We start from the raw sequence: 27,989 nt of genomic DNA, 5'->3' as shown, positions 1-27,989 counted from the left end.
TACCACTAGTTACCGTTTTAACTAAGAATATTATTAAAAGTACGTTCTATAATAATAGTAAGTGAAGAAAATTTGGATATATGGTAATAGCGTTTAAAATAGGTTTTCGCTTTCTAAAGCTCGAAACTGCATAGCTGACGGAGCTGGAATTATAGTTTTCACTATCATAGCTATAAAACAGATCATCGTTCGATTTCCATGAAATCTTTTAATCAATATTTCAATTAACGATGGCAACATTACTTTTGTACAGAACACAGTGGCAACACAGAAACTGCATCGCCTTACTTCGTCAATTCGTCTTCCTCGTAGTCGAGGCGGATATTCATTTTGCACTCAGCACAACACCTTCACCTCCGCGCTGCGCTCTTCTCTACTCTGCTCCTCTCTAGATTGCTCTGCGCTGCATTTCTCTGCTATACACTCGCTGCCGCACACACATACACACACAGCGCAGTTGTTGTCATCATCGCTTTTGTTCGGCACAGCATTAGATTTGACCCAATTTTACTTCGGCAACTACCGCCGCCGCTGCTGCTGCACTGCCCTCCCCGCGTCCACGTTTTTGAAGGCTGTGTGAAAGTGAAGTGTGTCTCGCTATGTTCATTTGTATGCACTTGTGTCTGTATGTATGCGTGTATGTGTGTCTGTGCAACGCTGTTAACACACTATCATGTCGCACATCTTCCTACCTGCCGATGCCTCACCCTCATCCCCATCCTGTTTGAACAACTGTTCGCATCACGAATCGAAGCTGTTCACCAAAAAATTAAAAAAAAACATTCGTTCGTTGTTAACAATGCGTTTTTATTTAATTTTTTGCATGTTTCTTAATTCGCTTTTATTTAGTTCGCATTTTACATGCGCTGGTGTGAACCCCCTCACCTCACCCCTTCACCTTTGCTTGCTTTCTTATTGCTATTTTTCTGTTGTATTTCAATTCTTTCCAGTTTTTTTATAATTTCAGCAACCGATCTGTGTTAATTTTTTTTTTTGATTTTTTGCCCGCTCGGTCAATCATCGTCGCCGTGGTTGTCGTTGTCGCCGTCGTGCATTTGGGAGTGTCTGTTGGTTCTGTTCAAGTTCCAATTTTCCAACCTCGCATCAGCCCATCAGCGGAGCAGCCGTAGAGCAGCAGCAGCGCGCACATCAGCGACAACCCGCGAAGCCATTGTAGTTATTCAGTTGCCATTGTCGGTTAATTTCAAAGGTTTCAATGCATATCTTCCTCATGGGTCACGGAGACTATGGACGAGTGCTCAGCGTGTAGTTGTTAAACATAAAAAGTTATCATGCAAACATATGAAATTCATGTATTCAAATAGTTTCTAACATTTAACATCGTCGATGATGTTGTGTCACCGAAATTGGCGTAATCCGTTGAGCGCCGAACTTCAAGGACACACATGTGTGGGTATGTGTGAATGTAATTTGAGGTTGGAAGCATTGCTAGTCGCAGATTTTTAGTAATTATTATTATATTTTGGAACAAATCGAAGATGCTTTCAGTTTTAGAATTATGAAAGGTACAAACTCACCTGCTACGCCTGAAACCCATCAAATGCTGCCTGAATTAGCACCACACTACCCTAAACAACATCAACATGTCTAGGCTAAGCTATTCGCTCAGGACTGCGCCTATAGACCAGAAAACTATTTTTCTTAACCTGATTGTCCTGTTGATAACATAATCTTTGTAAAGCTTGATCATCTAACTACAATTTTGGGTCTCATCTCTCACTTACATGGCCATTTTTCTGATGAGGCTTACCGATCTTATAATATATTTTGACAACAAACGATTTCACTAATACATACGTATTTTTACATTATTTTTTAAAACCGTTCTTAACTTCAGACAAATAGGCATTTTATTTCTGAAATGTTTGGTAGACAAATTCAAGATGGCGAAATTCGATATTATATCTACAAAATATCGAATGTACATATACTTGGAAATATTCTCCAAAAATTTGAAGTTGATCCGGCAAAGCAGTTTCAACGTTATGCCCGTATGTATAAGGATTTTCAACTTGGTATAATCAACTCCCAGAAGGAAAGTTCTCTAAGCGCCATTCACTTGGGAGCGGCCAGAAACGATTATTTTACATATGGCTCAAACAGCTCACAATTTCCAGTCGGAACATTTCATTGGCCGACAATGGAGAAATTCGAAAAGTAATTACCCGTCTGAAAAATAACACAGCGGCGGAGGCCGAGGGATTGACGGCCGAGCTATTCAAATATGGCGGTGAAATATCCAGCGTATTTGTATTGTGTGAAAGATTAAAGCCCACTGTCAACAAACTGACTGGGCGTTATCAGTGTGGCTTTAGGCCTGGAAAATCAACAACTAACGAGATATTCACCATGCGCCAAATCTTGGAAAAGACCTGTCGAAAGAGAATCGACACACACCACCTCTTCGTCGATTTCAAAGCCCAACAACTCCGTCAGGATCGGGAAGGATCTCCCCGAGCCGTGTGAGGCTTAGACTTCTTCAGTGTACTCCAGGAGAAAATAATTCGAGCTGCGGAACTAAACAGAGAAGGTACCATCTTCTATAAGAGTCTACAGCTGCTGGCGTTCGCCGATAATATTGATAACGTTGGCCTCAACATTCGCGTCCTTAGTTCTGCTTCCTCCAGACTGGATAAAGAAGCGAGGCAAATGGTCTGGTAGTAAACGAGGGCAAGACGAAAAATCTGCTGTCATCAAACAAACAATCGTCGCACTCGCGACTTGGCGTCACTGTTGACAGTCATAACTTCGAAGTCGTAGATAATTTCGTCTATCTTGGAAGCAGTATTAACACCAACAACGTCAGCATCGAAGTGCCAACAGGTGTTACTTCGGTCTATCGGCGAATAAAGACCAAACTCTATAAGTCACCCATTATTTCCGTCCTGCAGAGGCATGGACGATGACAACATCCGATGAGTCGGCTTTACGAATTTTCGAGAGAAAAGTTTTACGGAAGATTTATGGTCTTTTGCGCATTTGCAACGGAGAATACCGCAGTCTATGGTACGATGAGCTGTACGAGATATACGACGCCAATGACATGGTTCAGCGAATTAGGAGACCTACGCTGGCTAGGTTATGTCGGCCTAATGGACGAAAACACTCCAGCTCTGAAATAATGCGACGCAGTACCCGCAGGGGAAGAGGAAATGAGAACTATACGCTTGATGCTATAGAAATATATACATTTATTTGCTGGTTTGCTGTGCATTCATTCAGACTTCAGACTGAAATATGTAGTAATCACAGGAAGTTATTAAAAAAGCATAAAAAGCGGAGCTAATATTTCCGGAATTATGCTTAGAACAACATTAATAATATGCTATCATATCATATGTGAAGAATTTCCAACTGAAATGTGAGCGAGAAAGGTATTTTCGCCATATGAAATAATAAACTCACGACATGACGACTAAATTAGCCCACTACAGACAAACCCGCAGCCATATGAGCCCACATATCCGCCTACATATCTACATATAACGGCAAAAAAATGTATATTAAGAAAAAACGTAAAAACAACAACTTAGGAAATGTAATATTAAAGAATTTAGTTTCAACTGAATTGCTGCGGTAACACACGCACACACATACATACAAGCAGCCATGCAAACTGTGTTACTCAAACACATTTCATTGCTACATACACACAGTTGTAGTTGTTGTAAGTTGTTGCTTTTGCGAAATTCTCAACTATGAAATTATCTACTGAGATTGCCACAACATTTATGAGCATATGACAACTAACAGCTGAGTACAACAACAACAACAACAACAAAAATATATATAAGCAAAAAACAACAAAACACAGCAGCAGCAAGGACAATAACAACTCGGCCGTTAAGAGCAATAACAACTCAACCGTTAAGAGCAATAACAACAAGCGCAACGTTAACAAAAATTTAAGGAAAAATAAAATAAAAACAAAAAAATTATATAAAAAATGACAAACAATCCAAAATGTATGGCAACGACACAAACAAAGGAAAACTTTAGCAGCAAGACGAAATTCTCATATGAGCCAAAGTGAAAGGAATTCAAATCGTTGCTGGCGTTGTGACAACAACAAAAGCGCAATCAGCAGCAACAACAACAACAACTACAAATACATGCAGTTGTATACGAACAGCAGAAACAGCTGTAGTAAACGGCGAACTTGTAAGGCAGCAAGCGCTGTACACACACACAAGCACATACATACATACACATACATACATACATATGCATAAATGCGTGTGAACATATACTGACACATATTTATCACTGTGCTATACATATGTACATGTATAGTGTGTACCCCTCTCTTAAGTAGAAAGGTAATGTGTGCTGCACACACACACACACACACACACACATACTTGCCACATGCAAAGCACCACCTCCCCCTGCAGATATTTAGGTCAAAGCTAGTCAGTCACTCGAACGCTGCCAGTGTCCCACAAATGCTCGACTGCATTAACGCCAAGCAGCCAGCCAAACCACACCGCACCCCGCAATCATTAAGCGAACTTGCAGCAGCAGCTGCACAGACAATGCAACGGTGCATAATGAGAGTGGTGTTGCGAAGATTTCATTGGCAAAAGACATCGTGAGTATGAAAGACAGCAGCAGAATGGAGGCGCTGAGTGTTATTTCTTCAAATCCACTCACGCTCGCAACATGCAAGATGCAGCGACGTTTGTCTGTCACACACATAGACACACTCATACATACATACATACATACATATATTGACACATACATATATTCATACATGCATAAATATGTACGTGCATTACGCCTATCATTAACGGCTGGCCGAGTCACTGTCAGGCCGTTAATGCGCGCAGCAGCAGTGTAACTGTAAATTATCGCAACATTTCGCTTACCGTAGCAGCAGCTGAAGGCTAACGTAGATAAGTTCATCACAAGACCTGGCATGGCAAGCGTACAAGCTTTATGCTGCCAACTAAACCGTTGCTCAGCAGCTGCGCCCAAATCTCCGTACTACGGCACTCGCAGCGTACGATTGCTCAATTGTCGGTTATTGTGCAACTGCACGCCGTTATTTAGCGCTGAAAAGTCGTAAATAATGGCACAAATGCAATTCAAGCAATGTTAGCAACGGTTGCTGTTCAGTTAACATTGCTGTTAGGCGACTGAGGGTTTAACAGCGGATTGATGCATTTGTTGCTATTATAATGTATTGTAGGGTTAGTAGGATTCAGTATTAAGTATGGAGCAAGATTTCTACAACTGCTAAAGAGAGAGAGAGTCACTGAGGACTTTATAAAGCTTAAATAGACGCCAAACTATGTTTAATTGTTAGACAGTTTACAACATGTATGTACTTACTACAGCTTAAGTAAACGTAACTTAGCTGAAAATAGTTTTACTTAACGTAATATAACACAGCCTAATTTAACGCAACGTAACTAAAATAATTTAACTTAACGTAACACAATCTCAACTAACGTAATATATGTAACCTAATTTGGCACAACTTTACTTCAATTTTACCTAAAGCAACGTAACTTAAAATAATTTTATTTAACTTAAAATAATTTCACCTAACGTAACATAACCTAATTTAGCACGACTTTACTTAAAGCAACTTAAGGTGGAATAATTTTACTTAACATTACGTAACATAGTCTTACTTGGCATAGCCTAATTTAGCACGACTTTACTTAAAGCCACTTAAGGTGGTATAATTTTACTTAACATAACATAACATAGTCTTACTCGACGTAACATAAGCACAGCTGTCTACAGGAATTTAGAGTTTAATTGAGCCCTATTTCAAACTTCATTAACGTAACGTAACGTAACGTAATCTAACTTAACGTAACATAACCGCGACTAACATAAGCAATTTAGAGAATAATTGAATTTCAAATTTTACTACCAGATCTACCAATACAAAAAACCATACTTTCGTAAAACTAATTTCACAAAAGCATAATGTTAAGTGGGTACTTAATATAACCTCTTGAGCCACTTGCAAGTCTGAAAACAATCGTATGTATTTAAAAAATAGTATTAAGTTATATTTATTGAATGTACTTTTTTAATCACCAATTCATTTTCAAAAGTTTTTGAATCCTGTATCGGCTACGGAGGCACAGAGAAATATTTTTTCTACTTAAAATTATCTCAAGTCCAAAACCCGAAAAGATATTATTATTACAGTAGACGAATATAAATAAAGATCGAAGGACTAAACAAAATTTTTATTTTTATTAAAAATAACGGCATCCCCAATAAAGTCGCTTTCTCTGAAAAAATTTACATTTCATTCAGAGTGGCCTAAATTGAAATTGCTATCAAAAATGTTATTTCTTCGATCATTATCTGACAAATACTTGTATATATAAGAAGGTAGTGTAAACATGTCAACGATCTGTCTAGCTGGTTCTGAAAAACTTTCCTCACCGACTCTAAGAACAAAGTTTCGGAAAAAAACATTTTTAAAATGTTGGAAGCCGATTACACAAAGTCAAAATATTCTAATTTTTTAGAATATAAATTTGGAAGAAGTTCTCTAAACTTTGATCAGTTTGACATTTATGCTGACGGCATTATTGTACAATACAAACTAAATATATTGTCAACGTTAATCAAAATTTAAATTCCGTCCAAATGCGAAACGTCAAAAAAAAATCAAATAAACGTAGTAGTAGTAATTTTCCATGCATCGTCCCATCCCTCTAAAAACGTCGCTCCATATATTAGAGTGTGATACGTCAAAGCCACAGCATTTAGCTAACATGGCAATGTTTACGTTATTTATGTATTATTTATTGCGTTTTGAGAAAATAAATTTTCGAAATTACAACACTTCGACGCAAATTCTTAGTCAATAAAAAAACATTATTTGCAAATATTCTTCATTCAATTATCTATTAACATAACAGACTCGAGTTTACATATTTATGAGCCATTGGAATTTCCAGGCTATCCCATATTTCGTGCACAACTAGTTCCTTTCAAAAGCTAAAAATAACTGCGGTCAATCCCATTTGATTTCAAATTCTGAAAACAACTCGCTCAGTCTGGTGCGTACGTAAGAGATCGTAAAGTCTGAACTTGTTTTTTATATGCAAACTGTCACCCATGGAAATGTTTTTGAATTTAAATTTTCACATTCTTTTCAATATCACATTTCTTAAACTTGTTATCTAGTGGCGCCGATCAATTAGTATTTCACAACAAAACATCTCATCCGCTTGCCGGCTTTCAAACCAAATTGCCGGCTACAGCAGGTTTAACGCAAAGAAATGGGTTCGAAACAAGCTTCTTGAGTGCATATTTGTTTAACAAAAATTGAATGATAATAAAAACTATGAAATATGATGTGATTGTATAGCAACTAATGAAATCGTAAAATTGAGATTCTAACAGATAAAGTTGAGATTGTTTTTTGTTGGGTAGAAGTTTTTTTATATACATATTTTGTTGTATGTGATAAGCTAGTTAAATAGCAATAACCTATTAGGTTTTTTTCCTAAACGAATTCATTGACTTATTTATACCAGCAATAATTTCAATAATTTTAAATGGAATCAAGGAATTATAAATCCAACATATTATGGAATTTTTTTTTGTTCATATTATATACATACTATACATATGTCGATACATTATTGTTGCTATTTCTTTGAAAACCTGAAAATGTCAAATATATTGGAACTGGTTAAAAGAAAAACAGCAATATTGACCTTGAAATCCAAATAGCTCCATTAGTGAATGTGATGAATCTAGATCAAAACACAGGGACTAAGCGTTTTCTGAGTGAAAGCAGACTATCCGGCACTAAAAGTGTTTGAAACAGTGGGAGTAAGGGGTATAAGAGTGAGAGAGACACATTCACTGTTACGAAAGAATTCACTCTTTCAAATGTTGGCAGTTTTTGGAGCAAATAAACGATTATAAGGTTCAATCAGATTAAATTAAAGGTGTCATAACTAAAACCACATAAAACAGCTGATCGAACCAACACTGTTAACAAGAAGATTATGGCATCAGTTTTTTGGGATGCGAGAGGAATTTTGCTTGTGGATTACTTGCAAACGGGTAAAACAATTAATTCTGAATATTATTGCAACCTTTTGGGCCAATTGAAGGAAAAAAATCGTGAAAAAAAGTTTCGGTTTGCAGAAGAAAAACATCCTTTTTCATCAGGACAATGTACCGTGTCACAATAGTCTTTTGACAATGGCTAAAATCCATGAATTAAAGTTCGAATTGCTGGAGCATCCACCGTATTCACCAGATTTGGCCCCCAGCGACTTCCATTTGTTTCCAGAACTCAAAAGGTTTATGCGTGGCAAGCGTTTTTCTTCAAATAAAGAGGTCATGACGGCTGTTGAAGCGTATTTTGCAAACCTTCCGGTGATACATACAACCATTGGGTGAACAAAACTATTATACTCTGTACCAACATGTTGCAAGAGTATAAAAATTGTGCTCCGGATGTCAGGAACCCGATATTAATGTGTTTTCACCTATTCGTCCATTTTTAACATAATAGTACATACATAAAAACAATTTCATGTAAAAGCATCGCACACTTACCTCTCTGGCCATTACGACATGCCTCAACAGAGCCGCCCACGATATCGAGGGTCTGTGTTATCTGCCATCCGGTATCGCCGCGCTGCCACACTGCCACCGTCACCACTGTCCGCATTAAAACTCAAGCTTTACTCAAACACAATGCGGTGTAAGTTTCTCGTCGCGTTCTCAACAATTTTATGCATTAATAATATTTGTTCGGAAACCTACTCTGCCGCCGATTATTGCTTCTCAATTTGTGTGCGTTGATTTGCAGAGTGTTCCAAAAGCTTAACTTCTCCACACTCAGTTCTCGATTGTTGATAATTGTTTTATTGCTTCTAAATTTGTTGTTGATTTAATTTAAGTTTAAATTTATTATGTGTTTCGATTTAATTATTTGTGCATTTAATTCACTGGGAAGACGATGTGTTTGTTGTTATTATGATTATTAGTTTTTTCGAAGATATTTTTTGAGGCATATATTAATAATGTTTTTCTGTTTGCTCTCTTCTATACACTGCTCGTTTAATGTCATTGTTTTGTTGTGTTATTTTTGTTGCTGTACTTTAAAGTGTTTTTAGTTTATTGTTATCTTGTTTACTGCAAAACGTTCTGTAATAGAGTTTTCGAAATTAAATTTGGTTTTAAAAATTTGTGTTTTTTTAATGATTTTCGAATTTCGAAACTGCTTTATTGAGAATATTAGTAAAACATAAGCATAAGTATAAGAAAATAAAAGAGACTTTCAAAGTTCTTCCAAATAAGTGACGAAAGTACATAATTTACAATTTAAACAAAATTTTCAACATTAAGCTCTATCCCGGAAAGATCTTTTAATACTTTTCATACTCATAAAGGTTAAGATTTCAGCATAACTATTATTTTTTCTCTTCTTACATATCAACATCAATTTTACTGAATATCATCCCTAAAAATAACCTACCATCTACGGCAAACCGGTTTTATTCAACTTTTAAACTCATTACCTCCTTTGGAAAATGGTCTTCATACTGACAATTTCCACACCCGAAAGGATTAACATTTTCTAAATGATTTTTGGCACTTTGATTTCTAATTTAAATCAACTCTCTCGATAAAAGGTCTGTATGACCCCTATAGAGCCTTAAAAAGTTAAAAGGTCCAAAAGAAGTAGTCATCCTTTATGCGGGACAAGTCCACAAGGGATGCTCCATTGTTCTTTAGCGCCCAGCACTAGTCATTTCATGCATTTTCTCGACTGGTACCGATTATACCAGTTCAATTTGTATGTCAGCTATAGGCTATATTTCTCCGATCTGAAAAATTTTTTTCGAGATTGTAGCGTAGACTTAAGCCAAAATTTATTAGCAATTTCGTTAAGATATCTCGCCAAATAATAAATTTCTCCGTACAAGCACTTCTTTTAGATAGATCCGCTGGTACGAGCTATATGGTATATCAGTCCAATCTGAACATTTTCTTTGGTTAATGTAGCGTTACCTGTGCCTAATTCGGTGAAGATATATTTTTAAATAAACAAAGTTTTGCACAAAAGAACATGGCAGCTGCATGCCATAGTGGTTCAATACTGGGCGTTAAGACCCAGTTTAACCCAGTTTAACCAAAACTTAGTTATGCGAAACATATGTATATTGCAAACACTGTGCGGCGCTCAATTTCAGTTTTTAAGTTTTATTTTTTGTATAAAAATGATTTTTTCAGGTATTATCAAAATGGTTTTAAAGTTTTAGTTGAAGTCCTGTTAGTTAGAAATTCGAAATATAGAAACAAAATATTTCCATTTGACAGTTTAAATATCAACCAGTTGTGTTATTTTCCTTCGATCATCAGTTCTTGCCTTCTCTCTCTTAACTCGACATTTACTCTGTATTTTCACAATACTTAAATTCATCCACATAAGTTCCACTACCACCAGCGCCTTTACCACCAGCTAAAGTAATTTCATTCATACAGTTATTCGACTTCCTTTTTTCACTCCACACTTTCTATTGTCATTTCTTTGCTTGATGTTGCTTCCGTTTGTTCGGCACTCATATTCGTGTTAGTCTTTCATTACACAAAAGCTTATCGTGGCGCTTTACCCATCCATCGTGTCTTTGGGTCCTTTTTCGCTCAATGCTTTCAATTATTAACGCCCAATTTTCGGCGTAGTGCTGCACACCTACACAGTCCCTCGACTCTAACTGCGCTCTCTTGCCACTATCTTGCTCTCTTTCTCTCTCTCTCTTTCCCACACCCTCGCTTATTTTAAGCGTAATCTTTCTCTCTTTTACGCTCCCTCGCTGGCTCTGTTCCATTACTGTTTTGACGTTTGCATTTCATTTGTTAACTTTTTTGTGTAAGTGTGTGTGTGTGTGCATCTCTCTGTTTAATACGTCTTGAAGTTGGCTGCACTTCTTTTATTACACGTATTGTTAGCTATTCCACTTTGCGTTCCATTTTAATAACACGCACTCTTTGTCTTTTACTTTCTTCCTTTTGTGCTTGAATTTCGCAAAATCTACGAAAAATTTCTCTACTACACTGACATCCGTTACTTGCTTTCCTCGCCGTTTTATTGAGCTTGTGGAAGTCCAGCTAAACATTTACCTCTACATGTGTTCGTGGGTGTGTGTGAGTGCTTTTGCCTTTGTTCACATGTATTTTCGTATGTACACATGCATGTTTGTATGTATATGTATTGTAGGCATATTTACATCTGTGGAAAAAATCAGCTCAGCTTCTGGCAGCCGCGGCGTCAGCAGCAGCAGTGAGCGGATTTCACATCACGGCACATTTTATTTATTCATATTTGACCTTTTTCTCTTTTAACAGTTACTAATTGAAGGAAAATATTTATCTAAGTTAAACTGAAGGCCACTAACGTAAAGTAGGAATAGGCACACACACACGCGAGCACATGCAAACATATGTCAATGCATACATGCTGGTCAAAGCGCAGCGCTCATTAGCTTAGCAGCGCATAGTAGTGGTGCTCACAACATCTCCGCACACATTGTTATTGATATAGTACTTTAAATTTAACGAGAATACTTAGCACGACATAGAACAATGCATATAAAAGTGAAGCCTATTGCTGTTTTGAAGGTGGACTTGTACCTCCTGGCGTGTATTTTTGCTGTTTGAATACAAATAACGGTATGTATAAGATTTAAAAACTTGATGCTTTCAAAACGACTAATCTTATCTGCTGGTAATTACTTCGCATTATCGAAAAATAAAGGTCGCTCTTTTCCCATGGTGTACACCTAATTAGGAGTGATGGAGCAAGCTTGGGGTTATAAACGACTTCTTATTATCTCGAAGAAATTAGATATCTAACATAATCAGCGTATAAGATCAATTTTCTAGTAAAAGACTTTCATAAAAAAAGCATTAGTTTCAAGTCTATTAAATCCATTTCTAAATCTCTAATAAAATATTTTTTTCCAATAAGTCGGATATTGTATGTATATCGCCTAGGCAACTGCTTTACCAAGTTTTTTGTTTTTGAAATTAATCCTGTGGATATATTCGTTAAGATCCGAGTCAACCTAACAGCCAGAACAATTGTATTTCGAATATGAACAATCGTAGTTATCTATGTGCTCAGGCTTATTGTACCCTGACCAGTCCCTCGGATTTTGGGATATTTATTTAAAATTCAGCTTCACTATAGCACATAGCTCCCATACAAACTGACCAATTCATGACAAGATAAAGACTTTTCTAACCTATTACCTCTTACAGCATAATTGCCCCTAGTAAGGGTGCGGCCGAAGTCAACATTTTTTTATAGTTTTTACATATAAATAATATATAAATATATTTCAGACAACCCAGAATCGCTTAGATTATTTTTTAGTTAAGAATTAGAGGTAATCAAAACTGTTTCCCCCTTTAAAGCATCCGTCTTCGTTTGGTCTGAACTTGTATGGTGGTGAATATAACAAACAACTGGCGTAATCAAAGCGAAATATAATGGGAGCTATTATATATTTAATTTATCGACTAAATTGGTCGAAAACTATACGTTCTTAGACTTAACGTTCTCATTTGATCCTTTGAGTCACTTGAAAGACGAAACTAACGGTTTTAGAAGTTTATTTGGTTGTTTAAGGGATTCTTATCTTTTTTGGCTATTTCTTGGTATCATTCATTAATTCACAGTACAAGTCTGTAACATTAACCGTCGAATATTCACTGTTATTGGCCACATAATTCTCAGTATTTTCGTCTAAGTTTTGAAAAATGTTTGAAAAGTCTGCCGAGCGAATAGTCCTTCTTCTTCTCTTTTATTGACGTAGAAGCCGGTGGAGCATGAAACCATGTGTAGAAATTCACGTAAGTGAGGGTAGTTCTCTGAAACGATTATTTTACATATGGCTCAAGCAGCTCACGACTTCTGGTCTTAGACCAAGCATCCTCTAGGTAGCCAAAAAACATCCGTTTGAAAACGAGCTAAAGAACATGAAAAACCCCTCCACAGGGTTGTACGCTGGATCCGCCACGTAAAAAACACCCGCAATGAAAAGCTAATAGTGCTTGGTTGATTATAATTTCGGGTCTCTTCCAGTTACGCATATTCAACTATCGTAGAAAATAGCTTCAGTAATGAGATGAAACTCTTATTCGGCAAAAATCAAAATTTCCGAAATTGTGGTTTTAACTGCTTCTACTTAAGGAATTCGTGTTTCGTCTTGGTAAACTCATTTCTGTCGAAACGATTTTGCAGACTCCCGCAATGTAAATAAGTTTCCAATGAATACAATTAATATCAAATTTGACCCGGACTATAAAAAAAAGTTATCCATTCGCTATGCGTGCGCATTTTAAATTGACCAGTCCGGGTCAGCCGCTCCCACGACAGTCGGGCTTACGTAACCGGAACGGACCTGTCTTTACAACAAAAACAACCAGTCCGGTTCAAATATGATATGATATGATCTTGAATGTATATCGTTACACAAGCTACTTCTTGGCAAGTCTATTGAAACTAGCAATTTTCGCACTGCATCAGAACGACCGAAGGAATCTATGAGAAGACATCTCAAGTACTCGAAGTATAACCACAAATTACCGTATTAAAACTGATATTCACAACAATCCTGAGATTCGAGTTAACTGAAGGCCTAACTAGGCACTAAAAACTATATCAAAAAACTATCAGAGAAAGAAAACGAAAGAGGCCGATATGATTTAATAAAACCGTTAACTGATTAAAAAACTAATGGACCCAAACAATGCATGGCGATAATTACAAGCGACACGTTCGAGTGCAATACACCCTGTTTCTGTGCCAAAAAAGGGGTAGGGCAACTAATCACGTTCTGATGGCCTGCGATATGTGTACAAGTGAGCGAAAGTGTGGGGGCGGGGTGTGTGTGTGGTGGAGGTGAATGTGTGTTTGTGGTGGTGGGAGGTGAGTGATTGTGAAGAAATGTGTGCGGGGGTGTGTGTGATGCGTTGGAGCACTCGCTCAGCAATATGTGAAACAATGGGTCAATAAACACTTTAGCCACTCAATGGACCGCAACGAGAATAAATAACACAATAAACGCTACTTATGAGCGAAGGTTATGATTTTTTTTAACTAATAACCAATAATGAGTGGTAGAAGCTTTATGTTAATAAATTGATAAAGATTAAGGAGGCTGATATTGAAATTTTTAACTGGCGGCGCGTCAACAACGAAGACGCTTCGAGATGTGCGCTGCAGTTGTGGGGGGTTCTTAAATAAAAATATAGTTTTTCGCACAAATTTTCACAGCGTCCGCTTGTTGTAAGCGCACATAAGCAGCGCTAGCGCTAGAGTGCCCCCGTGCGGCTACGTGCGCGTACGCGGCAGCTGACGCGGCGCTGCTTGCTGCTAAGCGTTTTCTCCTTCTTACACACGTTAAAGTTAAGCTTAGTTTCTTGTTTTTATTTCTATATACACGCCCACACACTTTATTTCGTTTTTGCACTTATTTTTCGGCTTTAAAAATGAAAAACTTTTCAATCATTTGTAATTTACCCATTGAATTTTTTTCGAAAATCTGCTCGCACTCGCTTGACTGGGGAACAAACACCACGCGCTCCGTCAATAGATTTTTCTACGCTCCGAATTCCGATAAAATTTTCTCACACACAGATTTGCGCGCACATACACACATGCACACAAGCGCGCGCGCACAGCCAACTCCACTTTGCCACTTCTTACACACCGTTTACTGGGCTGCCTCGGCCGCTGTCGCTTTCACTGCCGGCGTTGCTGCCTGTCCTGACATGTATACGATTGGTTTGTGGATGTCGTTGTCAGCGCTGGCGTTGACGTCGGCGTCAGCGCGTGCTGCCAATCGTCGATTTCGACTGCAGCCAAAGGCGTAAAACGAAATTCATGCTCGCGTTCGCATCGCGTTTCCGAATTACAAAATCGACACACACCAGAAAAAAAAACCACACACGCACGCACGCACACACAGTAAACGCAGAATCTTTTTCTTTTGTATATAGATTTTGGTAAATTTCGTTATTGATTTTTATGCGCTGCGCTTAACGGTTTTGTCCATAATCTTTAAATTACGTCTGCTTTGAGTATATAAATCGCGGTTCAATAGATTTTAACGTGAATGGATTTTCGATTTTCAAGTAAAAACACCCTTCGCGCTGCGCCGTGATGAAAAATTGACTTTTCCATCTGCGTATGGACCAACACAGACAGCCGCAAAACTGGCAGCAGGCAAACAGGCAGGCAAAGCAGGCCGTTAGTTGTTAGTTAGGCCGTTAAGTCAGCTATCCAGCCTCCGTGTACCGGAGCGGATCGCTTGCCAAAGCACAGGCATGATAAGCGAGTGGCAGTTGGCGAGAGCGGCGCGAGAGAGAGAAAGCGCGCATAAATTGATGCTGCGCTCTCTCTGAGGGTGTTGTGAATAATAGTGGGACATTTCAAGGGTGGTAAGTACGTTTGGGCGCCTCATAATGTGGGCCCACCCCTGCTTTAATCCACATTTGCGCTCTAGCAACTAACCACCAACGCAAAGTGCGATAGTAAAATAGGGTTTTACGCATTGTCAAAGTAGTTCGATTACATTTTCGAATTTTTTAAATATGCGCGTCACAGGCAGACACATTTCTACATGCATACATACAAACATGTTAGGGGACAGGTATGTATTGCTATGTTCCGGTATTTCTTTCAGCATTTTATCGTCATTATAGTTTTTTCTCTTCCAATTAGCATTTCTTAAACTAATTTTAAATTCAAAATTAAAAATAATTATTATTGAAAATAAATAAATTTTAGCATTTAAAGTATAAGCCGACTAAAATATATGCTTAATACATATTTATGCTAATTACGTCGCGCATCATACCGTTTTTTTTTGCCGGCAATTTTTCAGATTTCGGTCTGGCCAACGAAAGTGAACTAGCAAGTTCCGTTGTGCCAAGTGAATCTATTAAATACACTGCGAGAAATATTTATTTATAAAACTAGTTGATAGTTTTGCAAAACGGTAGATCGGAAGTACACAAAATTCCTATTGGCACTCGATAGAAGAGACTGTGGGAACATGATGGGAATACTAACTGGTCACTATCTGGTCCTAAAGGATGACTACTCCTATGGGACCTAGCAACTAAACTCCTTCAGGTACCGCAAAAGACCAAACAGGTCTATGCGTGGCTTATTGGCCTACCAGGTTAACCTAACCTAATTGACAGATTTAAATTTAACTCAGTGAAATTATTATGTGTAGACTAGTTTCTAAAGGAGCACATCTATTACAACAGCTTAAAAAAGGCTAACTACTTTATGCTTGTCAAAAATGTTGAAAAATTTGCTCAAATTGTCTTTGTTAGTTGGCAACTAGTTTTATAATTTTTTCTCTCCAAAAAAAAGCTTCTGCGGCAATGCTTTCTTAAATGTTTTATATTTGCAAAAATTGTCTTGCAATGTTTTTTTACAATTTCACATGGTAACTCTATACCAACAAATATGACCCAACTGAAAACTTTCTCAATACATTCCTGAAGATTTCATTAAACATTTCAATCTTTTCATATGTCTCGTGACATTTTATGGTCACATTTTCATAATAAAGGCAACTCCATCTGAAATTATATATCAATAAATTTCATTTTAAGCATTTAGAAAAACTTCCACAGGGTAAAGTACTTCTTTGGCTCCGTCTGCTAGAGTACGAATAGCAAGTGCGTGACCAGAGGACTTTTCCACTTGATAAAAGTAGTTGGCATTACAAAGGTTTCTTAAAACGTTCTCCAGGATAAGGTTGAACCGATATTTCCGATATTGCCACCACCTTTACTTTTCTAAACTTAATCTGATTTGATTCGGACTGATAAAAAAACTACGTTTTCACATATTCAAATCTTTATTATGGCCCCCAAAATAAAGTCCTGAGCTAATATAAGCATGCCAAGGCTGAATCCAATATTCCGCAAGATTAAAATTTGCTGTCATTTCAATTAACCTTGACAGTTAATGAAGATCCAACTATATTTCGCATGCAATTTTTGAACAAGGTCTGCAAAGTATTGTTCTATAATGAAGACACGTTCTTCTATCGCTTAACGCTCCATTTGCGACCTCTGCGTGGAGTTGATCGATAAGAGAAGTTAAGATTATCTCTCTCAAGCCAACAAAAAGACTTTCAACCACTCTTTCTTTAACTTTTTTAAAGTTACAGAGTTGAATGAAGTGCTCGACTTCACTGAATGCTTCATGTCACACAAATACTTATGTTCATGATAAAGTAGACTCCCTAAAACATTTCTGCAACATTTTCAACAATTCAGAAGATGTAACTCCATTGAAAACACAAAATTTTAAGAAAACCCCTTGTTAATTTTTTTATGGCAAATATTGTCCGACAAACTTTTCACGACGTAAACAAACAGCTGTCATTCATACATTAATTAACGAATGGAGATCAACTTCACACGAGTGTAAAAAGGTTGTTCCAATCGAGGGATAATAATTTTCGAGTTGGTTAACCCTTGCAATTTAAATGTACCTATCCGGATCGAAGTAAGATTGAGAAAAGCACAACATTTCCCAAAATGAACGAAAGCACTTTGTTTGCATAAATAAATTTTTTACAACATTTTTGCTAATGATTATCGACAATCAAAACAAGAGCTATTTCTGAATATTTATTTACAAAAATAACGCCAAAGCCCTTATATATGTAAATTTATATGTTCGATGATGATTTGCCAAAAAGAAGTGTGAACGTAAGCAATCACCAAAAAACATTTTACACATACCTTTGATTTATGTACACATTGCCGAACAACAACAAAAAATGAATAACAAAAATGCAGAAGTCAGCTCAAGAATTGTTCTAAGATTCAAAACAAACGAGTTTTTTTTTTGTTCCTATTTCTGTGTTTCAGTGGGAGTATAAAAATCCAGCTCAGCCGCGGAGAATTTATTAGTAAACATTCTAAGCTCAAAGCGAAAGTACAAAAAATCAAACAGCCACAATGAAATTCTTGGTAAGCTAAAGGAAAACCGATAATTTGAAGAATAAAAGCAAAAGTTTTTTATTTATTTTACTGTGAACTTACAATTTCAGCTTTGTGAGGATAAATAATTTGAGTTAAAGAAAATTTAAATCTGTGTTAATATACAGTGTCTTGATTTATTTTTATACCATACATATAAAATTTAAAAATAAAAAAAATTTCTAGTGTTAATTATAGAATTAAAATTGAAACCAAATAAAAAAAAAGATAATTAAAAAACATTTAATTTAAAAAAATACAAATTAGTTTTAATTAAAGAACTTAAAAATAAAAAAATAGTTCTTAACATTTTTTTTATTAATATAATAATTTTTTTTTAATTAGTAAAATATTTTTTAATAAAATTTACTTAATAAAAAATGTTCAAATTGTAAATTTGTTCGAGAAAAATTTTTAAATATTCAAACTAATTTTCTATTTAAATAAAATATTATTAAATAATTTATTATAAATTGTATTCAAAATTTCATAAAAATTACAAGAAATTCATAATTAAATACTATTAAATAATTAATTAATAATTAAAGTTAAAATAACATATTAAATAATTAATTATTAATTGAATTAAAAATTTCATAAAATCACAGAAAGTTAAAATTAATTGATAATAATTAAAAAAAGCATTTTTTTAAATAAAATCTATATTCATATTTTTTTTACAAAGTGGTATGCAATATTTTCAATAAAAGTCTTGGAAAAAATTAAAAAAAGAAAAATATTAAAATTGTAAATTTGTTCAAGAAAAATATTGAAAAATTCAAATAATTTTTTTTATCTAAAAATTATTACCATTAATCACTCATAAAAGTTAAAATAAAATAAAATACTTAATTCAAAATTTCATAAAAAATTACAAGATTTTAAGCATTTTTTTAATATTCCAACTTCGAAATAACTAGTTTATTTTAATTTTTTGTTAATATTTTTTACTAAATCTATAAATCTAAATCAAAAAATTTATGTTTATAAGAAATGTTGAATAATTTGTTAAAAGTAAAAAGGAAAACAGTTATTAAAAATTAAAAAAAAAAAAAGTTTTGAATTTTCAAGTTATTTTACTTAAACCAAAGTTATTACTTTTAGTTACTTATAAAAAGCAAAAAAAAAAAATTAATAAAATTAAGCAAAAATCAAATGCGAAGCTTATTTTTTTTTTGATTTTTTTACAAAACAAAGTATTTAATTATTTTTTTGTTTTTACAAATTTCAATTTTTTATAAAAACAAAATGTTTAGATGTATAATAAAAAAATTAGAAATAAAAATAATTGATATCACATTTTACAAAAAATTTAAAAATAATTAATTTTTAAATTAAATATTTAAATAAACAAAAAATTTCAAATAAATTTCAAAAGATTGCAAAAAAGTTACCAACACATTTATAAAAAAAAATTTTAATTTATATTTAAGTTCTTATTTTTTATCTTCTCCTTGCTGTCTTTCGACGTCCAACATAATAACGAAAGTATATAAACAATTTTCTTTCAGATTGTATTCGTGCTTGCCGCCTGCTTCTTGTGCTTGGCTTATGCTCAAAACATCGATGCCATCAAAGAACAGATTATTGGTAAGTATTTTCAACAAGCTAGAAAGTTATAATCTTTTACATTATCACCTTTTTATTCCACAGCTCAATATGAACGCTTGCCCGGTCAATCCATCCGCTATCCTGAGGAGCAGGCTCACGTGATCAACGATCCCGCACACATCAATGTTAACTTCTAAGCACTTGTTATCTTGTTTTACTGTCGACAAAGTTTTACTCTTACCCCCCTTGTGAATAATCAAATGCCATGCATTTTTACTGTAGTTTTGTTTTTAAATAAATATTAAGTTTTGAATGTGAAATACCTGCCATACGTAACATTGTGTTCTTAGTTTTTTTGGTATATTTGAAAATAACTGAAAATATTCACACTATTTTATAGCTTCCTTAAATATAATACGCTCTCTTTTAATCATTCGTCACTCAATTCGTTTTCTTATTAGAATCCGCCACTACAAATATACTTGCTGTTGTTGCTCTAGCCTGTTGTGCATTAAGTCTACAACATTTACCAAGTTCCTATAACACGCATAACTCATACTGGGCATATAATTCAATGTATCTATAGTATGTAGGTACTACATAAGGGTGGCCCTCAAGTGTTCTGATAACAAAATAGCTCAAATGATATTTAATGGTTCGGTTTTCTCATATTTGGACGTAAGTTTTTTGGAAAAGTGGGCGTGGCCCCGCCCCCTACTAAGTTTTTTGTACATATCTCGGAAACTACTATAGCTATGACAGCCAAACTCTATAGAGTCGTTTTTTCAGGCATTTCCATATACAGTTCAAAAATGGAAGAAATCGGATAATAACCACGCCCACCTCCCATACAAAGGTTATGTTGAAAATCAATAAAAGTGCGTTAACCGACTAACAAGAAACGTCAGAAACACTAAATTTTACCGGAAGAAATGGCAGAAGGAAGCTGCACCCAGGCTTTTTTAAAAATTGAAAATGGGCGTGGCGTCGCACACTTATGGACCATAAACCGTATCTCAGGAATTTCAATAAAATTCGGTATATAATATCTTAAAATCCTGATGACATGTACGAAATATGGGTGAAATCGGTTCACAACCACGCCTTCTTCCAATATAACGCTATTTTGAATTCCATCTGATGCCTTCTCTGTATAATATATACATTAGGAACCAATGATGATAGCGGAATAAAACTTTACACAAATACGGTACTTGAAAAATATGTAAATGACGGATAATAAAATCTCGATTATCACTTTATCATGCGAGAGTATAAAATGTTCGGTGACACCCGAACTTAGCGCTTCCTTACTTGTTTTATTTTAAATTTCGAATTCATATTAACATCAAATTATGTCGCACCCTAATGCAAGAGCATCTTACTAAATTATTAACTCTCCCGCAACTTGGCATAATCGACACTCATTATAAGTACGTACATAGTAGAAGATTTACATACGCAGCATTACATTTGATAGATGTTCATCTCTGCTCTAGCATGCAGCAATTTACTACGCTTAGTGCAATGGTTATCCTTATAAAAGTCAGACATGCGCATTCAAAGCCTTGTAGCGCGCTCTCTCACTCATGCGGGCGTTTCTCTCTATTACTTGCGCCGGAGAAGCATTACTTGACAGATGGCAGGAATACCCCGTATTCACTTGTCCATAGTCAAATTACTTCGAAAAGGATATTTCTTATGTCACTTTGACATTTCAGTTGACGTACTTCGACATTCCTTTCACCTTAACAAGCTGAAATGAAAATGTAAACAAAAATGTATGTAAAAATTGTTTTTATTAATTTGTGAATATTTAAAAAATAATTTATTTTAATTTAATAAAAAATATAAAAAACGAATAATTGTGGTATAGCATTTCTGTTAAATTAAAACAAAAGGAAATGGTTGCCATGTATTCTGAAAGAAAATAATGTTTTTCAATATTTGTACAAATAAGTTCAAGCATATTTAGTTTATTTTTTAATTGTATATCATTTGATGAGGAATTATGAAAAATAGATTTCTACACAAATAATATTTTTTTTTTGTTCTAATTTGTTGTTTGATTTGTTCAATAAACTTGATGGTAGCATAAAAGCTTGCATACGGTCTTAAATACCAAACTCGTAGTGAGTATATATATGTGTATGTATGTTCAAACAAATATCGTTTCTAAATGAACTCAGCATTGTTGGTGAAAAGCTTTTAAAAAGCTTTTTTGCCGTTAACTTCAAAAGCACTTTTTTGAATATCAGTTTACTACTTCTTGAACTTTCAGTTTTAATCATACTTCATGAAATCAATAAAGTAAAAGCAAACTACAGCAAGAAAGCACGTTAGGGGTCAGTAGGGTAATCTGGCCCGCTTTTTTGACATTTTTTTTTCATGGAAATTTTTATTATACAATAAAACTTTTTTCACATATCATGAGGTATATCGTGCAGTGTATAAACAAATTTTTTCGGAATTTTTTGATGACATCTGTCGGAGAAATAGCTGGGTGAATGAGATGCGGACACGATTTCTCATGTTTGGATCATCTGAAACACAAAAACCCAATGTATTCTTAAAGAGTACGTGAAGGGTTATCGTCCCTATTAGAATCATGAAAAAATTTTGATAAAATATTGTTGGTCAATAAATAACAAGAAATATAGGGACGATAGCCAGGCATTTTGTGAACATTAAAAAAAAAAAATAATCAAATCGGTTGAGTAGTTCGACCGGAATCATGTCCGTCAGTTTAAAAAATTGTGTTTTGAGAAAAACGCGTTTAAAGTTTGAGTTGTGCACTCCGAGCGCTCCGAACATCGAGCGTTATTATTATTTTTGGGCCTGTTTCGAAACCTTCCAATGGTAAGGTGGGTTTCTATATTAATTCTAAGGGTATAAGGGAACAGAAAATGCAAAAAAAAAATTTTGAGAAAATATTACCCTACTGACCCCTTAACTACCTTCTGCTCGTAAGCTATAATACCCTTCACAGTTGCATTTTTATACCCTGAACTGGGTATATTAAGTTTGCCACGAAGTTTGTAACACCCAGAAGGAACCGTTGGAGACCCTATAGAGTATATATATAAATGATCAGTATCTGTCCGTCTGTCCATCTCTATATACACGAACTAGTCCATCAGTTTTTAAGATATCGTTTTGAAATTTTGCTGATGTCATTTTTTCTTCAAGAAGCTGCTCATTTGTCGGAACTGCCGATATCGGACCAATATAACATATAGCTGCATACAAACAGAATGATCGGAGTCAAATGCTTGCATAAGAAACTTCCTCATTAGACGATATATTTTCACGAAATTTGGTATGAGTTATTGTTTATAGAAATAATGTAATATCGGAGGAAATTGTTCAGATCGGCTCACTATAGCATATAGCTGCCATATAAACCGAAAGATCGGAATCTGGCTGTTCAGCAAAGTCAAACGACCGCTCAGGAGAAACCATTCAAAGTCAATTGAGGACATTAAATGTGGATCGCTACGCGCATTGAAGACTATTCCGGGAATTGACTTTAACAACTGTTTCGAGGATTAGACAGTACGTTGACATTTCGGGTTGTTGTATTGGGGTCAAGAGGATTACTTAGAGGGGACGACAAAGATTTTGAAGAAAAGTTAAGAACTTTAAAATTATGAACAAAGCCTTACCATTTTCTTCCTCATATTATACTGTACTACACATTCATCCCGGTGAGCTAATGGAAATATGTATAATATATATTATATATACATATCGACTTGGATGATCTCATCATAGAAAGTAATTTTTCTGGCTTTACAAATGCTTATATTTAGTTTAGTAGGCCGAGTCTCTTGCACAATAAATATAAATAATATGCAATATATAATATTTGCCGTAATTATAAACTGTAAAATCGTAAGTATTATTTGATCTATTATATTATTCTGAGATATCATCGTAAAATGCTCCTTTTTTGTTGATTTTCATCTTCCTCTTTTTCAACAGATATTTGTTCACTTTGTTGGTTCTCATTTAATCATTTAATCATTTCATGCGAAAAAAATGCGCACTTTTCTTTTACCCAAATGTAAACTTAGTAAATGCGAAACCAATAAATTCACGGACCTTTTCCAACAATTCAACTCGATTACTAGTTTCTTGACGATCTGGAATTTGTCGTCAGTGAAATCCTCAAGATGGAGTACGACTCATACAATCATCACCATAAACTTGTTTCATCAATTCTTATGTTTCAGCGAATATTTTTCAAGTTGGACAAACAATTTTTATATAAGATCCTCTCTCTCTCTCTGTCGATTTTCATGTAGTTAGGTGCATTTGATAGAGGTCGAATGCATCTGTTTAAAGTTGCAAATTTTTATTAGGTAACGATGCAAATATAAAGATCGGTTTTTTTCTGGACACATCTTGTATTCTCTCTATATGGTTCGAATCTAAGGAGCTTACGAGTCAATGGGAAGTTAAAAGACATTTCCAAAATGAACACCAAAGAAAACGGTTCATTTTACTTTTTGGTTTGAAGTTTTTGAAAATATTTAAATGTTTCCTAATGGGCAATGAAACTAATTGCATTATCGAGTAATTAGTAATTTCCCTGTAACTCTATTACCTTGTTAACTTAGAAATATTATAAGCAAACTTGAGGTCTGTTATTTTTTAATAGAACTCAAATAATATGCAGTTTTTGTAAGGTACACTTAAACATAGATATCTACAGTCAGCTCATTTTCAGTGAACCTATCATGACTCCATCATTCGTAAATAACATCATTACTTACTTCGCTTAATACCGTACAATTACATTTAATTCTGATGTAAATAATGACTTTTTTGGTTAAGAAAAAATTAACAACGCATTTAAGATTTCCAGAATTGACACAGCATGTTAGTAGTATTATGTTTAACAACAGAGGACAACAAAACATAAAATACGCATTTATTTACTTACAAGTACATCTACATATGTACTTGAAAGAGCGATCAAGCTTTGTAATTAAGAAATGAGTAATTATTGAATCTAAAGATAGCTTGATGAAATGCTCATGATTCTCAGAGTGAGTCCGATGATTAACTATGACGTATATTTACTCTCATATTAGAATAATAATAATAGCAACAACAAAGAAATTATGTCAAATACATGTTCTGGAATTATGACGTGGACTGGCGAAATGTGTCATCGCTGAAGCGATGTCGCAGTATTTTTATAAAATACAAAAAAAAATATCGAAATGATTCGAATACCTTGAATTTTTATACAAGTAGAAGCTAGTGAATTGTTGGCGTAATACGAGTATTAGTGTAGGTGTAGCAAAAACAAACAAAAACAAAAATTATATACTATATTTTCTAACATTAAGAATTATATAATGTGAGTTTATTCTTAAATAGCACGTATTGTGTAGACAAATATTGCATAAACAATTACTCATTCGAAGCTTGAAATATTTACCTTCCGTTTTCTAAAAGTGTTTTATAGACATCCAAGTTTGGCAAATGCTGTTATTAATTTGCACTTAGATGTATTTTTTGTACCCCACACAATTTGGCTTAGAACCGCGTAAAGTACAAAAAACTATTTTGTATAAACCTTGAAGGATTCTTGGAATCACACGTAATATTATATGAATTCTAAGAATAAATGTAATGAAACATGATAGTATACAATTATTTCCTTCCAATAGCGCTCAATAAGTAATTTTAGCAATATTTTATCGTTATTATTGTTTTATAATTTTTTGAGGTAGTACTCTGGTAACTTGGGTTCAAAAAATCGAAATTTTTTTACTTAAATTGAAAGTACAATATCTTGAAAATGTACTTCGAAAATTTCAGACAGAAATTCGAAATATTTCAGGAGTTATAACGAGTTTCCTAGAGCGCCTCGGAGTCATCTCTCTCGGAGTTGTTAAACTTTAAACGCATTTTTTTCAAAACATTATTTTTCTGGTCGGCCTGGGTCCTAACTTTTTTTCTACTGAACCGATTGCTTTCAAATTTTAACAGCCTGTTCTACACATTTATAGTTCTCGTCGGTACTAACGAAATTTTTTCACCCCTAACTTTTTATTTTACAACCCTTTCTTTGCTAAAATAAAAAGACTTTTTTCAAAGTCCGCCATTTTGTTATTTACCCTTGAAATTTAACTTCAGTAGTTCCGACCAGAATGACATGTCTATATATTAAGAATAATCAAGAATATTTGATTTGCGGATCAAGAGCCAAAATCACCCGGGCCACTCACATGCATTTTTTTAGGTTCCAACTTCGAGTGACAATAATAATAGTAATAAAGTACTCAATTTTTCCAAATAATTTTTTTTATATTTTCAATATGGAAATAAAAACACTCTAAATATTCAAGATAACTAATTTTTATTTTCCTATAAAAAAACCACCCTCCAAAGAAGTCATGAAAATAGGCATAAGTTACCAGACTACTACCTTAAAGAAATTTTTCGAAACAGCATTGAAGATATGGAGTTTTGAAGAGTGTTTTTTTCTTGTTTCAAATATCTGTTTGGTGATTCTAAAATCCGTACATGTCAGTTTTTAAGATATCTCGTTCACGATTGCTTCTTTCCATTTTATTACTGGTAGATAGTATGACAAATAGAGTGCTAGACGTAAATTTCTATATATCGTGTTCTCTGAGAATTCTAGTTGATTTAAATGACATTAATTCATATTAAAGTACCGTTGAAAGGTCTCTCTTAGCTCGGAAACACTTATAAACTGTATGTATCTTTCGTGAATAAACTCACATTACTTTTTTGAAAACAGGCAACATTCTTACGGATAATTCAATGAAACTACGTACATATTTATATCCTTAACAAGGCATTTTAAGTTTGCCACGAAGTTTGTAACACCCTGAAGGAAACGTTGGAGATCATATAAAATATAAATGATCAGCATGACGAGCTGATTCGATTTATTCATATCCGTCTGACTGTATATACACGAACTAGTATCTCAGTTTTTAGATTGAAGTTCTGAAATTTTGCGCAAGTCTCTTTCTCCCCAATAGACTGCCCATTTGTCGGAACCGCCGCTGTCGAATCATTATAGCATATGGCAGCCATACAAACACAACAATCGGATTCAATTACTTTTGCGGATTTTTTTGTAATTGTTAATAAAAGGATGCAAGAAAAGTTAACATTTTTTCTTGTTTTTCAAACAATTGTATGCAAGATATCAATACTGCTAGACAATGGCTTAACGATATTTCCTTTATTAAAAATTTTGAGTTTATTTTTGCAGTGTATTGTTAGCTATTAAAGTTTATAAAATACAATTTGAGCATCAACTCGCAAATGACTTTAACGTCAGTGTTTCGGGTTCGACTAATTTTTTTACTGGCATACGCTAGATAGTTGGATAGTTGCGACGTCATGTTTTTAAACTCGAAACATTAACCAAAATGTGTTGAGTCGATCCATAAGAGATAATGAGATCCCCATCAGAAAGATATATATATATCTGATGCCAAGACGAATAGTTTTAAGCACTGTTTCTTTAAGTTTTTTTTTCGATTTTATCGTCATTAAAAGAGGTCGTTGGACAACTCGTAAGAGGTAAGTTTTCGAAGACTTCAAGAATGCTTTGGGCCACTCAAATTTTTGCGTTTGTGATAAAATAAGCTTCCCAAAACAGTTCCGCAACATTTTCAACGATTCCGACGCCGTGATTTTATAGGAAACACAAAATTTCAAGCAAACTCGTTGTTGATTTTTTTTTCAAGGTAAAAATTGCCAAACAAACCTTTCGCATCTTATACAATTCAAAATACACACTAATTGACGTATGGGGATCAAACTTCACACAAACATAAAAAATGTTGTATACAAACTAGGAAAAAATTATCTGATTGGCTTTTCTGCTCAGGGCTTAAGTGGACCTGTCCGGGTCAATTTTGATCAGACGTTAAAATATCACCGTTCAGCTAAGCTTGAATGTATTTTTAATCAAGAACGATTATATATTTGTAATATTTCCAATTTCAATAATATTACGTAGTCGAAAAAGTCTTTTCGTATTTTGTCAATAAACGTCGTTGCAGTCGTATATCTCCAGCGCTACCAATCACATTGTGTCATACCATATAGTACTGGAACGGTGAGATTTTAAGCTTCATTTAACCAATAAAAATTTTTTTTTATAAAAAGGGGAAGAATGCCACGCAAATCACCAATAAAATTTGTGAAGTTTACGGAGACGATGCTGTATCAGTTCGTGTAGCACAACAATGGTTCGTTCGCTTCCGTTCTGGAAAAAGTGGTCGACCAAAATGGCACATATTTGTTTATTTATTTATTAGTATAAATATAAAAAAATAAGTTGAAGTTTGATACGAAATACGAAAAGACTTTTTCGACTACCC

General features: G+C 34.6%; 1 protein-coding gene and 1 long non-coding RNA gene across 5 annotated transcripts in view; one reads left to right on the top strand and one right to left on the bottom strand.

The window, feature by feature from the left end:
* The window catches only part of LOC126755767 (uncharacterized), a 33,707-nt gene extending 18,236 nt beyond the window's left edge, over positions 1-15,471 (bottom strand). Inside the window, exons 1-2 of the mRNA XM_050468503.1 lie at positions 14,558-15,471; positions 8,581-9,174 (exon numbers count right to left, since the gene is read on the bottom strand). Of these exons, the coding sequence (XP_050324460.1) occupies positions 8,581-8,592 (12 nt within the window). The 5' untranslated portion in view covers positions 8,593-9,174; positions 14,558-15,471. The remainder of the gene's footprint in view (positions 1-8,580; positions 9,175-14,557) is intronic.
* Positions 10,560-19,931, top strand: LOC126755768 (uncharacterized). 4 transcript variants are annotated; one of them, XR_007666519.1, is made up of 5 exons: positions 10,560-11,311; positions 11,377-11,700; positions 17,941-18,042; positions 19,563-19,641; positions 19,705-19,931. It is a non-coding gene; the product is annotated as an uncharacterized LOC126755768 (long non-coding RNA). The 4 variants fall into 4 exon arrangements; XR_007666521.1 differs by lacking the exon at positions 17,941-18,042 and having other exon boundaries at positions 10,560-11,169; XR_007666520.1 differs by lacking the exon at positions 17,941-18,042 and having other exon boundaries at positions 10,560-11,175.
* The last annotated feature ends 8,058 nt before the right edge of the window (positions 19,932-27,989 follow it).

The sequence above is a fragment of the Bactrocera neohumeralis genome, chromosome 4, assembly GCF_024586455.1.
Source record: "Bactrocera neohumeralis isolate Rockhampton chromosome 4, APGP_CSIRO_Bneo_wtdbg2-racon-allhic-juicebox.fasta_v2, whole genome shotgun sequence".
Lineage (NCBI taxonomy): Eukaryota > Metazoa > Arthropoda > Insecta > Diptera > Tephritidae > Bactrocera > Bactrocera neohumeralis.
This window is presented reverse-complemented; position numbering and strand designations above follow the sequence as displayed.